The following is a 15,000-nucleotide window of genomic DNA, read 5'->3' as shown; positions in this document are numbered from 1 at the left end:
TCTTAACACTCGGCGAATCAACTCTTTCTTTCCCTAAAAAGATCGCGTGAATCGTTCCCACAGATCGAAAGTTGTTTACAAGGAAAGTTGTTGGGATTGCGATGACTATTAAACAAGAAATTGTAATGGGAAAAACCTACACTTACCGTTTGCTGCAGTTTCTGCCGGTTTGCGTACATTTCTTACGGCTTTTTTAGTTGACCAGAGCAAGTTTGTTTACAACTACACGCTTCAGTGATTGGCAGCCTTATTACAGTCTCTTACTTCTTGGTCAATTATTGTGGCGTGACAACCGGAAGCTCAAAAGAAAGTGGGCGGCTACCGAGAAAAGGCTGGTTTTCGGGCAGGCGGTTTTCTCTCCGCTCTTCCCACTCCCCACCCCGTCGTTTTGTTACGGGGCCCAGACCTATCCCACGCTCTTCCAATATGGTGTCTGATAGTGTTTCGTGGCGACACAACAACTACCGCCTGCAAGCAGGCTAGGTGCGACCCGAGACATAAGATCGAATCCATTCGAGTGCGGCACCCGTGTTACCGAACTTGTTTTTCAGGCGACCAATGAGGGTGTTCTGGCACGCGGTGGTAAAGGCAGCACTTAAAGACGTTCGCGCGAAAATTTTTCAACATTGATTTTTTTCTGAAACTTTTACCACTGTAAGGTAATGAGTTAGTTATGTCAGAAATGTAACAAAATAGGGAATCACCGACTTCGTTTTGGAGAGAACATGCCCGGAAAACACCCAAAATGTGACAAAATCGGGCTTCGTTAGCGAATAAGGCCAGAGTCTGTAAACCCAAATATATTGCAATCAAATCTTTGAAGTGAAATCTTCTCTGCCAAATATTATTTAAGTGGACTTATTAAGTGAATTTAGTCAGCTGGTGAGGTTCCTTAAAGATCAAGTTCGCATTTAGCGACCACAGTTTCACGCGCCTTGAAGCCGCAAGATGGGAGGATTTGATGTCCCGTGAGCAGAAATCTTGAAATTTTTTTAACTTCCCACATTGATTTTTTGTTCATTTTTGGACAACGTGGAGAGAAATGTCAATAAAATCCGTTTCTGGAAAGAAAAATAGGGGTCACCGAACGTCCAAGACCGTTAAATCCAGGCAAAGCTATAGCAATGGCCTTTTTCCCTATCATTTCTCATTTTATTACTTAGCGCGCGCGCTCGTGTATGACGTGGCGTGTGCATTTGCGTGCGCAGTAAGGATGCGCAGAAACAATTGGCGCGAACGTCCTTAAGTCAAGCAACACTGATAATGTAACGTGCTGTTTGTCTATGGTCATAAGGAGATCGTTCTTAACTTTCAGCAAAGCTGTCTCAGTGCTGTAGTGCCTCTTATACGCTGACTGGAGTTCCCAATCAAGTCCTTGGTGAACAACGTGTCGCGTGAGTTGGTCAGCGGCTGCTCTCTCTGACAGCTTAGAAGCAAAGGAAAGATTGCTTATAGGCCTGAAGTTCTTAAATGCTACATGTAAGCCAACTTTTTTAGCGCGGGGAGGAGCAACGCCTATTTCCATGCATCAGGGAAATGACCAGACATAAATGAAAGGTTGACCATCGAAGTAAGGAAAGGTAGCAGAATGTCCACAATAGAGAGCTTAAGGACGTTCGCGCCCATTGCCACTGCGCATCCTTACAGCGCACGCAAATTCACATGCCACGTCATGTATGGAGCGCGCGCGCTAAGTACTAAAATGAACAATGATAGGGCAGATGGCCATTGCTATAGCTTTGCTTGGATTTAGCGATCTTGGATGTTCCGTGACCCCTACTTTTCTTTTATCTACAATTATTGCCACATTGTCCAACAATGAACACAAAATCAATGTGGGAAGTTAAAAAAAAAAATCAAGATTTCTGTCCTCGGGACATGAAATCCTTCCATCTTGCGGCTGCAAGGCGCATGAAACTATAGTCGCTAAACACGAACTTGTTCTTTAAGGAACCTCAACAGTTAACTAAATTCACTTCATGGAGTACACTTAAACAAAATTTGGTAGAGAACATTTCACTTCAAAGATGCAATTGCAATCTTTTTGGGCTTATAGACATTGTGGCCTTTTTTCAGATTTGGATTTTTTCAGATTTAGCGCCCCCCCCCCCCCCCCATTTTTTTTACACTTTCAATAGTAAAATTTGCAGAAAGACGAGATGTTCTTGTCAACACGGACGCCAAGTAACCGAGGTGAAACTGGGTCGAGACCGGCGTCTGTGACTTGACTTGTTTGCGTTAAGCATGTCACGTCAGTGATTTTACGGCATCGCTAGTTAATTGTACAGCAGTTTTGATTATTTGTCTTCTTTCTTAATACTGAATCATGACTTCTTTAAGAAAGACAAGAGATATGCTTTTTCAGAGCTACAATCAAAGATTGATTTCAGAGGATAAACTTGTTTTAATGGAAGAGAACAAGCTTGAAATTCTCAATCCAGTTAAGATCGATAATCCTGATATGAATCTGAATTTAAAGCAAAGTTCAGATCTGCCAGTGTTAGCTGTTAGTTGTCCAATCCATTTGGTTCATTTCTGTAAAGGAAAGCAAATGACAAATTAAAATGAAGCGTTGCAAAAAAAAAAAAATAATAATAATAATAATAATAATAATAATAAAATTTGACGGTCATTTCAAAATTTAACACGATCTTTCTGGAAACGTTGTCTTAGCATTGCCAGCTCATTAAAATTTAAGACCACAGAGAAAAAAACACAAGCACATACAAAAGGATATATCAAGGAAAACAAATATTTTTCAAGAGACTTACTCTAGGCTTTTTGGCAAGACTGAGTTTCGGCGTTTTCAGCGCTGTTTCATCAGCCAGTAGAACTGACAAAGAAGAGTTTCTATCATAAATAATAGGAATTAGAAAGTAGATTGTCCAGCGTTAGCAGGAAAAAAACAAAAATCAACCGCAAAAACAGAATTATTGCACCTAAAATGAACTTACTTTTTCGCGTTTTTGTTTTTCACCACAAACGCCAAATAGGCAGCTTTGAGGTTTGTGACTTGACGTCTGTGACGTGTGACGTCAATTTCTTTGTAAAATCACTTCCGGTCGCCGTCCGTGTACACAAAAACGTCGCGTGCTTAAGGAGGGTGCCTACTATTGTTATTGCGCAACTTTTCTGCGCATCTCGAGATACTCGAGTTTCCGATCGATGATGCTCACTAATATAGGGATATTTTTGCGCGATTTAAAATAATCCGGATAACGTAGATCTTAGTAAGTAGTCTTAGTATCCAAAAAGAAAATTGGAGGTAACCATGCATTTTTGAGGGATAATTAAGCTTCAATTTGAGAAAGAACGCAATACATTGCTTTGCATGTTAAAGCTCTTTACAAATATTATTCACTAATTATCTTGGAAAAAAAATGCGTGGTTATCTCCCAATTTTCTTTTGGGATTTCAATCACACTTGTCAAGATCTAAATTTTCTGCATAATCATAAACTGGGGCAAAAATGCCTATGAATTAGTAGGCACCGTCCTTAAGCTCTCTAATTTGAACAAGAACAGATGACGGTATGGGGTCCAGTGGACAAGACTTAATTGGTGACCTGACAATGTTTCTCCAGCTTTCCATGGCCAAGCCATGCCAGGACTTCTCTGCTCTCTTTGTTACGCTATTAAACAGTTACCAGGTTTGAAGGTCAGGAATTGGAATCATAATGCAAGGGTAATATTTTATAGACTTTCACTGGAAGACCTCCAACAAGCTTTTAAGGAGGCCTTACTCCAAAAAATACTTTCTCCTTTTTTTGACACAAAAAAAACCTTATATTCTGCTTTTAGATATAGTTGGGGTAATCTTATCAAGGCGAAATTTGGCAAGAGTGTACCCATCATAGTTTTCTCATGTCAAAGTTTCCATTACCGTGGCAATGATGTAAGGTATTTCTTTGAGCCTGCAAATCAGCATAAATTGCCTTTTTTTTTCAAAGAGAACAGTGAAATCTTCCCATACAGCGTTGCCTGATAATGTTAGAAAAATTCTCTAAAATGTTTAAAATTCAGCAAAATTCGTAGGCCAGTTTTAAAGAAAAATCAGTCTTTTTGAAATATGTCTCTATTGTCAAATCCAACCTTTGCCGGTTAGTATTCAATGTATGGTGGCGTCATACATGGTGTTTTGGTGCTTCGTTTCGCTGTTTCGTTGTTTAGTAATGTCCCCTTTCGAGCCTCCTTAAGGAATTTCAAATGAAACTTAGGCAAGAACAATCATTCCCCGCTTAAAGCTCAGATAAAGTTTGTCCAATATAATTACTTATCGTTTTTTTGTAAACTCTACAGTGTGTTGAAAAGAGTTCACGTTCAGATTGTCCAATATGCTACGAGGCAAACTCAAATATTTTTAGTCTACTATAACTTACCTTAACTTAATGAGCTTATATAGCGCTATAAGTTATAAAAATATTCTAATGCGCTTTTATATATATATATCATATATTTTATATAAAAGTGGAATAACCTTTCTTGTTTACATAAACTAGAACTAAAAATTCAACTATTAAAAAAATTCATATGCTTGCCTAAATAAAAAAAAAGTTTTCAAATTCGCTTTGAATGTATCTACGTTTGCTGAATTACGAATTGCTAGTGGCAGACTATTCCAGACCCTTGGTCCGCCGACGGCAAAGGCATGGTCGCCAAATGTTTTACATTTAGTTCGTGGGACCAAGAGGAGGAGTTGATCGTCGTCACGCAATGCTTGGCGACCCGGAGGCTTGATGTGTAGTAGCTCAGTTATGTAAGATGGAGAGCAGCCTTTAACCACTTAGTAAACCAACAGCTCGATCTTAAATCTGATCCGCGAGGCAACTGGAAGCCAGTGGAGTTGGAACATGAGAATACCGTGAGAGATGGCAGATGCGCCCGCTGCGGCATTAAGGACACGCTGTAAATGGTTAAGTTGGTACTGTGACACTCCGTAAAGCAGGGGGGTGCAATAGTCGACGTGAGACGTGACGAATGCATGAACCAGTGCTTTGGTGGCATCATCCGATAGAAATTTCCATATTTGCCTGATCTTGGAAAGTCCGAAGAAGGCCTTACTACAGACCTTCCACCCCAACGTGCGCATTTATTGACGTATTCTTATCAAACCACACCTCGAGATTGCAAACAGACGAGGGTGACACAATCTCGGAAGTGCCAACTTCAACAACAACAACAAGACAAGTGGGCGACCGCAGTCAAAGGCAACCCGAAGGCTCCCTTTTCAATACTTCTACCATGACTTGCGGCATCTACCGCAACTCATGGCAGGGGTGGGCGCAACTCCTATCCCGTTGTATACACAACTTGTCCCCAGTAGTACAGGTACTCATTTTACCCACCACGAATGGATGGAAAGCTAAAGTGAACTTTGGAGCGTACGGCAATGGTTATCCCTAGATGGTCACCCATCCAGTAACTAGCCCAGCCCAACGGGGCTTACTTGAATAGAGTTAACATTTATTTTGGGGAGCTGCTAACGTGAACCGATGATCGGAAATTCCGTTTTGCTGTCGTTAAGCTTCAGCATGTTATGACACATCCAAGCACGGACATAAACAATGCACTCCTCCATAGCTCTCCTCCATAGATCAAATGGCTTGTTCTTGAGAAACTTAAGACGTAGGACAAAACGAAAGATAGAGTTGCGTGTCGTCTGCAAAGACTTCCACCGACGGCAGGTGCTTTTTTACCACTTGAAACAACTTTGAAGTGGACATTATGAATAATAAAGGTCCTAAGCAGCTTCCTTGTGGAACTCCACCAAGGAGAGAGAAGTCTCGTGATTGTTCCTGTTCGATGGTTATATGTTGCTTCCTCCCGTGCATGAACGATTTAATCCAAGAGAGAGCACAGCCACAAACGCCGAAGTCGCTTTCGAGTAGATTATCCAAGATTGAGTGGTCTACAGTGTCAAACGCGGCACTGAGGTCTAACAAGACAATCAAAGTGACTTCCTGCCTGTCCATACTGAGACGAATGTCGTTCTGTACTTTAAGTAAAGGAGTCTTAATGGAATGATGTTTTCGGTAAGGTGACTGTTTACTGAGCAGGGGAGCATGCTAAGAGCAGTGATCGAGAACCTAGCTGTGGTATTCCAGTCTTCTCATCAATTTTAGGAAAGGTTGCTAACCGGGCGAAAATTTCCATGTACGAGTTCGAGGCCGAAGTGCGATCTTCCAATTGTCCCGAACACAAGCGCTGACGAGAGACGAGTTAATTATCCTGGTGATGATAGGTGCAAGAGTATCTACACATTTGTTCAGCAACCACGTGGGTATTGGGTTCAACTGACAACTAGCGTTGGAAGATGAAGAGAATATGTCACGTGTTTCTGTTTCAGAGAAAGGCGAGAAATGCGTTAGCTTCGTTTGAGGTGATGGAATAGAGACAGTGGGCCGATGAATAGAAAAGTTTGCAATATCTTCTCTGGTGAGAGCAATTTTACGATGGGAAAACTCTCCAAATTCATCAGCTAGTTGGTGTGGATTGTCATGCGGCGGAAGAGCATCAGTGCGCTCATCGCAGAGAGATTTCACTATACGAAAGAGCTTCTTAGAATCTCCAGCACATTCATAGATAACATCGCCGTAATGTTGCCTTTTTGCTTCATGCAAGCAAAAGCAATAATGATTGCATGCTCGTGATAAGCCCTGCTATCAGAATCAAGGTTGCTTTTCCTCATTTTTTTTTTCTAGCTTGCTCCACGTGGACTTCAAGGTTCTAAGCTCGTCATTAAACCAGGGTACTCTAGGGCGAGTTACGATTGTCTTGCGTCGGGAACGGGCATGCGCGTCGAGAATGGAGCTCAAATGCGATCGTGATCTGCGGCGAGCTCACTGTCTTTAAGTCTAGCCAGCTTGGATTCAGCAATGTCTTTCTGAAACGCTGTAATGTCAATCTCCTTATACTTACGAAATGTTATCTCTCTCGTAAACCCCTCAACAGATGGAATGGCGAGCGAGCACTCGACAAAACAATGGTCAGAAAGAAACAATGAGGGGCGGGGTGAGACAATCATAAGATCATTAAAAGACCTAGTGATAATGACGTCAAGCCAGTGACCAGAGACGTGAGTTGCAAAGTTAACATGCTGAATCAGACTAAAGGTTTCAAAAAGGTCGGAAAATTTCCTAGCATCAGCATCCATTGCGTCGTCCATATGGAGATTGAAATCTCCTGCGATAACCAGCATCTCTGGACAGAGCACCAACTTCTCGAGAAAAACAATGAACTCCTGCATAAATACCGTTATAGCTACACGGTGTGCCTCTGACAAACTTTGTAGAGTGTCCTGAGGAAACGATATTCCACTCAGATGATTCAAACGACAGTTGTCGTTGACTATCGCTAAAAGCAATATTTAGGCTGTCTCGCACAATTTTTCAGTCCCCCCACCATTACGACCATCAGTTCTGGGAACATTCCTGAAGGAGAATCTGAGAGGAGCTTAAGGCTACTAGGCGCGATTACCAGACGCGGTTTCGGGAAATGAGCCAGTGCTCACTCCCGAAATCACGGCTGGACGCGTGAGGTGAGCCATTGTTAATCTCTGGCAATCAGAAACCTGCCTGCACAAATCGGTCAGGCATAAATTATATTTTTTGGCTGCGAAGGTATTCTTTGACCCGGTGCTTTTAAGGTAGGAAACATCAAGGATTTCGACAACGAAAAGTGTTCGAGAAGCTGGAGAATGGGGATTGTGCCGTTTTCTACCGCCTGAGTTCGGAAACTTCACTGATTTTCCAGTTGGCGCCAAGGTCAAAATACGGCTTTCAAATCCATTGAATAGCAATTTCTTCTCAGACGTCGCTAATGTAAGAGCAAGTAAAATTCCTCAAAATCAATTGAAATTACTGCTGAGTTTATTGGTGGCAAAACGAGGGGGGCGATGAGGTCGACTGAAAGATGAAGCAGCCGAAGATTTTGTTGATGATTCGCCGGTTGAATTCAAACTCACATTGATCATTATTTTAACCACAAACTCAAGCTCGTATCATCTGGAATCTTCGCACAGACGTTGTAAGCATTGTTATGTAATTATTGTTTTGTTAAAATCAGTGTTTTGGGATGTCTAATGCTATTTCCCTGTAACTATTAACTTTGCATAAATTATATTTGAATTTACGTCACAAACACAGCCTATCGCTCATGCATCCAGCCGTCTTTTCTCGGGAAAGAAGCGCTTCGTTCATCAATGTTGATCTACCACCACAAGCAAACGTGTTTGACGATTCTCACTCAAAATTTCGCTTTTTATCTGCCGTGCAAGACGCGCAAAGTTTTCAAAACTTGCAGTAATTTGGACCCATGTCAGCGTGATGTGAGAGGCATGGGTCTAGTCTCGATTTTACATCACAAACTGCTTTTCGATCATTGCTGTTTTTCAATAAATTTTGCCTTGCAAAGCAGTTTGAAGTAAAATCGAGAATAGGGATCTTTCTGCAGGTACCCAAAAGCATTGTGTTTTTGGTCACTTGGGATTAGTCTTTATTAGGAGTTGTTTTGTTTTCTGTGTGATGAGTAAAACACTCCTGTCTGTATAAAAAAAGAAAGTTACATAGTGGCTTGAAGGTTGAATTTTATTTCCTCGTGTTAAAAGCAATATTTTACTCACTCCCTGCTCTCATTCGTAAAATGTTGTTTTTACGACTCAAAGTAAAATTCATATCTTCGCGCCGCCGTGTAATTAGGGAGCTTAAGCACGCGCGTTTTTGAGACGCGGACGGCAACCGGAAGACGACATTTCTCCAGCAAGGACAGTGGTGTCTCCCAGATTTTTATACGAATTGTCTCTAATGGAGAAAAGATACTTGGCAATGTAAATGTGGTTGTGTGAAGACAAGTTAAAAGGGAAAACAGCTCACTTCCGGTTGCCGTCCGCGTCTCATTGAAAAACGTGCGTGCTTAAGCTCCCTATTCTCTATTATTACAACGAAAACTGCCGGAACACTTCCGTCCCCAGAGGCTGTCTTGCCTCCCCACCTCAACCCTGACAGTCTGTACGGGCAGACAGACGGGCGTACCGTGACATCATAACCAAAAATTCTCGCATCGATCGATTTCCCAAAAAATCTTACAGATGGTGCTCCGCTGGCGCGGTTTGCGCACCTGAGCCCCGCTATTATCTACAGTGTAGAGACTAATGGAGTGAGCCTGGTAAATGCTTGCTCAGTGGGAATCAATATTACAATGTTTTGTGGTCTGCAGAACTTTAATCGATACATAATAATCATAATAAAGCAAATTGGAATGTTGTTAATTATACAAAGTACAAGACCAGTCTGTCCATTGCTACATAACAATACAGAACAGGACTGAAGGTGATGTTCACTGTAATATTTTGTCACAGGACATTTACACATCCAGAATACCATCACACGTACCTCCTATTGGTGACTTGCTGCACAGGTACTGCAAAATTTATTTTATAACTTTCATTGATGGATACATGAAATTATAGTCTATGACTGCAATCTGCAGATTGTGTAAAAGCACTGAAATCAGATGGACACCATTCTTGGCTATATAGTGGGGTGTGTTAGCTTGTCCTTGGTTCTTGCCCATACAGTACCTACAGTGTACAGTATGGAACGTTTTCGCTCACGTGACCAGCAGCTATATTGGATTACTGAAACGAAAGAAAGTACTTGCGTAAAAATAGAGTTCAATTCCCAGGAGGATTAGTTTGGTACACCATCATGGCTGCCATTTCTTTGTTTTGGAACACCAACATGGCCGCCGTGATGTCATGTGAAAACGCTCTATAACGTTTTTAACCTGACACTTTTTTCTGAGGTTGTTACAGCAGTTGCAAAGTTTAAACTTGAAAATTACAGTTTGATGTGAAGATTGTGTACTGAAATAAATTTTTTGTGGTATTAGTTATTTCATAATGCTGTGCAATAGAGTTTGAACATGTATTACTGTTGTGTAATATCGTCTTGTCAAAAAGATACATGATATTATTAGAATACACGCATATATCTCATGGCCTTATGGCATACAGCTGTAAACAAGACATTGGCATGAGACATTCTGTGATTTACCAATTGGATTGTTAGTTTTGAAACGCCTACTTTCCCTTTCCTCTTTTTCTCACGAATTTTCTAGTGAGTATCAATAGTATGTTAAAGGTTAAACGTGCTTCGATATTACAATTTCCTCAGGAATTTGCAGTTTCATGCTTATCGATAGCTACTACATGTTCCGCGAGGGAGTTTAGAAAACTGTAGAGCGTACGTTTTTGGACAACGCCTTAGTTTTATTCACGTACGCATTATTATAAAACTATGCACTCTTATGGTATATTCAGCTATTATTGTTCAGCGATTGTAAAATCTACTACTTGCTATCTATCAGATCTATCAATGTATATCCTATCAGGTTATCTTTTGGTGTGAGTCGTCGACCGAATTCGGACCCACATCTACATCTTCATCTGCCACTACCATCACCACTACTCGTCGCTACAAATCTAGTACTACTACTACTGCTGCTGCTGCTGCTGCTGCTGCTACTGCTGCTGCTGCTACTGCTGCTGCTACATCGTAAGATTATCGTCAATTCTACAAGTTGTCGTTTTTTTGTAACTCAAGGACCTGAGATTTTTTAACTTTAATTAAATGTGGTGTACGTATTGCCAATCAGTGGAGTTCGATTTGTCTATTGCCTCACATCAAGTCAGCTACCCCTATAATTGTTGAAGATCACCGGAGTATTTCGCAACCTCTATTACATGGATGAGTTGCATAATAGTACTGCTCTAGCTGTGTATTCATTTCCTTTGCAGTACCTGTTTTTCAAATTTACTGGAATCTGGGTAAGTTGTTTCAAATTACGTAGAACTTTGAATTTCAAAGTAGAAAAATAGAAAGATGACATGACAAGGTGTCCGATAGTAGGGAGTTTAAGAAAAGACGACGGCTAAAGCTACGACGACGTCTCAATCCAATAACATTATTGGTTACAAGAGGAAAAGGAATCGTGCAGCATTTTATTGCTGTATTCTGCATAACAACAACGTGAAATCACCAAATTTGAGGTTTTAACGACAAATACAAATAGGGGAAATTACATGGCCGCGTGGGGATACGAATTTTATCTTCGAGTGCGGAACGTATCTCTCACGAGTGCTTGAAGCGAACGAGTGAGAGATACTTTCATGACGAGAAAACCATTATTCTCTGATTGCCAGGGGATATGCTTGTCCTATATTTAACAGCTCAATGGTTAATATGCTTCGTGCCTGGCGAATGTTGGATAACTAAATATCTTGCACCCCGATGCCGGAAGAGTATAAGACCATCAACAAAGCCCTTCTCAAATTATTAAGCCAACCGTGTAACAGCTGAAATAGATTTGAAAATAGGTGTAAAAGAGGGTGTCAAGTTTTTGGTCAGGTCTGAAATAGGGTACGGAAAATCGCAAATTTTGGTCTTAAATAGTGTAAGGGTTTAGAAAGCGGGCCAGACACCCCAACCCAATTTTTCTGGGATTACCCCCCCCCCCCCCCCCCAAAAAAAAAAAACAAAACAAAAAAAAACAAAAAACAAAAAAAAGAAAAAGGCCCCCCTTCCCCGGGCGTTTTCCTCGATGTTGCCGTAGTAGATGTTTAAGTCCCAAATAGCTGCATGAAGACAGAAAGTTAAAACAGAAACATAAGGTTAGTGAAAGCAATCAAAAGCAACAGCTGCCTTTTAAGCTTCCAAACTGGAAGATAATAATTGTTCAAGAGGATAGCAACAGTGAATCTCATATTGAATAAATTGATATTATTCTCGGATTGCCAGGGGATATGCTTGTCCGATATGTAACAGATCAATGGTTGATATGCGTCGTGCCTGGCGAATGTTGGATAACGAGATATCTCGCACCCCGATGCCGGAAGAGTATAATAACTTTTATGTCAAGGTAAAATACTGTCTTGAGCTTTTTTTCCATTTTTAGGGGGAGGGCATGAGGGGATGGCTTACAGTGAAAGCAACGTGATGTCAAGAGATAGTTCATTCCTGCAAGAACATTAATAGTTAGTATATACTCACTCAGTGATCTTGGTGTTTCAAGCAATCTGACTGGTTCGCTATCTCGGAGTAATTGAGCATTATTCACTCCCTACGAAGTGAATAATGCTTGATCCAAACGAAACGAAATGGCCGGCGTAAACAAGGAAACAAGACGGGTCATTTTACAGCAAATCAACGCTTACCTCAGTAAGAGGAGCCATTCCATGTGGATCCTTTACCAACTGCACTTTCAATTTCCATTTAAAATAAACCTCTAAAACTTTGATCGAACGGCGAAAATGTTTTAACAAGCAGACTGTCGATTTAGATTGCTGATTTAGACGGAGTTAAATGATCATTTTGCTGTTTGTGACGTTTTAACCTTCGTTTATTTATATTTGCCTTGTTTGAAGCTTCTGTAAACACTTTCGTGCATGCTTTGTGCCGCTTTCACGTTTTCCACGCATGGATTGAGATGTTAATTAAATCGACTTTGGATTGTTTTCTTCAAATGTTGCTGAGATCACTTCTTGAGTATATACTAATGCACCGTCCACACGTATCCGGAGATTTTTGTATCCGCCATTTTTTTTATGCGGATACAAAAATATCTGCGTCCACACGTAGCGTATACGAATCGTATACGACCGTCCACACGTATCCGATTCTTATCTGGACATCTCAAAGGAGTAGTCAACAGAGCATGCGGAAAAAGACTGGTTCTGATATTGTGACATCAGCGTATACAAAAATATACGGATACGAGCATCCACACGTATCCGGATACACAGCGCATGCAGAAATTTCCACTCTGGAGAGCGCATACAGAAATCTCAGAATACACCGAGCGTATACGGCGGACACGTGTGGACGCGAGGTGTATCCGCATAAAAAAAATTGCGGATACGAAAATCTCCGGATACGTGTGGACGGGGCCTAAAACAATTATTGCAATCTTCTGCCACTATTCACCTCGATTTCAAAGAATAATTGTTAATTATTATTACTCATCATTGCACCTCTGCATCGTGCTCTTTTAATGTCCATATTTTTTCCCACCTTTCCATGCACCTTCTCGGGTTTGAATATCTCCCACCTATGCAAGTCTTATAACTCTTTTTATGCTTAAATCAAATTTTTAACTGCTTAGCTTTAGGCGGTGTGCATAGTGTATACAAGGGTACTGACCTGTGTGCATTGGGAAGAGGTCTTTTCAATCCCTTCCTGTTCGAAGGGAGACAGCTAAAACTGTTTCCAAGTTATTAGCACTTTTATTCTGTACAGCCCCCGTGTAGCACTGAATTTTGGAGTTCAAGGTGGATGGTTAGTCTTGATACTCGATACTACTTTCTTGTTACAGATTATCTGCCGTGATTGTAATAAGGTAAGTTGTAAGGATAATTTTGCTGTCCATCAATCAAACTTTTTGTTACCAATTTTGGTTTCCAGCTTAATTATGTCAACAGCGGTCACCAAAATCAAAATCAAAAGTAGCCTCATTGTGATAGCTAAAAGCGTCATGCATTTTTCCAGGTAGAGGACTTAAACGCAGATTCTGAAACTCTTTGTAGAAGACAGTACATGTGTAACTTCTTGAAGCAGAGAGGGACTTTCCCTTGTTGAATTCCAATAATCACAAAACGCTGGTCCTGCTACTAACCCATTCTTTGAGTTGTCTTTCATGTTACATTTACGTATACCATATTCCCATTAATGGTGTCATTCTTTTCAGTTGGCCATAGAAACTACTGCACAATCCCCTAATGCCGTTCAAGAAAGCCTAATACATCTTATTCCAAAATGACCGCTGATTTATGCGGATACAAATTGGCCCTTGTTGCCTCGTTCAAGATAAAATATTCTTTTGAATTTTAAGCTTAAGAACGAGGCATGAAGGCTAATTTGAATAAAAACAAAAGAATATTTAAAGGGCGGCCATTTTAAAATAAGGTGAATACTCCAAACCTCAGCATGATTCGATCTTCCAACTGTGATCAACATAATTTAAGAATTCAGTTCGTAGAACCATATTTATGTGTTTAACTTATTCGACAACACTGTTTCAGCATCACAGTTCTTTTTTCTCTAAAGTGGATACCCTTGGGACCATCTCCAGGTTACAGTAGACTATCATTTTATACCTGAAAGATCACTAGAAGCACGAAAAAAAAAAAAAAAAATTCCAGGCTTGAACGGCACTCGAACCCAGGGCATGTTTTGCTTCTTGACCACGCAAACGAAGAGACATTTTGCGTCGTCGATCCCAGACTCTCGCCTGATTGTAGTCAACATACATGGAGGCCATTGAAAGAAAAGCTGCCGAATCTGGTCAACCAATTGTTTCCTCGGTGCACAAACGTCGGCACATTTGCTGAGGAGGCAAAACTGTTTCTGAAAAAAAAATGAGAAACTTTTTTTCTTACCGGGAAGCAAATTTTGCTTCCGCAACAAATGTTCCTGGGGCCGCAAACGGGGAAACATTATTTCCTCGTTTGCGGCGGCCATATGAGCTGGTCAGTGGTGAATTCTTTCTACATCCTACGAGGTGAATGAATAACCGTGAAATATATGAGACACGTTTGTTTTTTAACTACAATTGTAAGGGAGAAAGATCGTAGCAATTGCGTGAAAATCAGTCTTGAAATGTTTCAAAAGAAATATTTGGAATAGACTGAATATATCATCTTGTTTACACACATGCGTGCAACTCCTACCGCTAACGCAAAATCCAATGCTCAGCGCATTTTCCCCCCAATTCGGTAGTCTGACGATTATGTGCGAGTAACCAACTGTCACTATGTTAGGGCACTTTTCGGTTGATTCAAATGGCGTAACAGCAGCTATTGTTCCAAATCAGAGAGGTCATGGGTTCGAATCCCGTTGAGGCCACCAGAATGGAAGCGTTTGCAAAAATTTGCTAGCAATTTTGGCAAAGAATGAGCACAGGACATAGTCAGCAAAATTCTGTAAGAGAAAATTGCGTAGAGCGAGTT

General features: G+C 40.9%; 1 protein-coding gene across 1 annotated transcript in view; it reads left to right on the top strand.

Moving 5' to 3' along the window:
• Window positions 1-3,532: 3,532 nt before the first annotated feature.
• LOC138056091 (RING finger and CHY zinc finger domain-containing protein 1-like) overlaps window positions 3,533-15,000 on the top strand; it is a 12,067-nt gene continuing 599 nt past the window's right edge. Inside the window, exons 1-6 of the mRNA XM_068901929.1 lie at window positions 3,533-3,649; window positions 4,299-4,343; window positions 9,355-9,413; window positions 10,795-10,824; window positions 11,795-11,915; window positions 13,368-13,391. Coding sequence (XP_068758030.1) covers window positions 3,533-3,649; window positions 4,299-4,343; window positions 9,355-9,413; window positions 10,795-10,824; window positions 11,795-11,915; window positions 13,368-13,391 — 396 coding nt within the window. The remainder of the gene's footprint in view (window positions 3,650-4,298; window positions 4,344-9,354; window positions 9,414-10,794; window positions 10,825-11,794; window positions 11,916-13,367; window positions 13,392-15,000) is intronic.

This window comes from Montipora capricornis, chromosome 7 (genome assembly GCF_036669925.1).
Source record: "Montipora capricornis isolate CH-2021 chromosome 7, ASM3666992v2, whole genome shotgun sequence".
Taxonomy (NCBI): domain Eukaryota; kingdom Metazoa; phylum Cnidaria; class Anthozoa; order Scleractinia; family Acroporidae; genus Montipora; species Montipora capricornis.
Note: the sequence above shows the minus strand (reverse complement) of the source record. Positions and strands in the feature narration are given on the sequence as shown.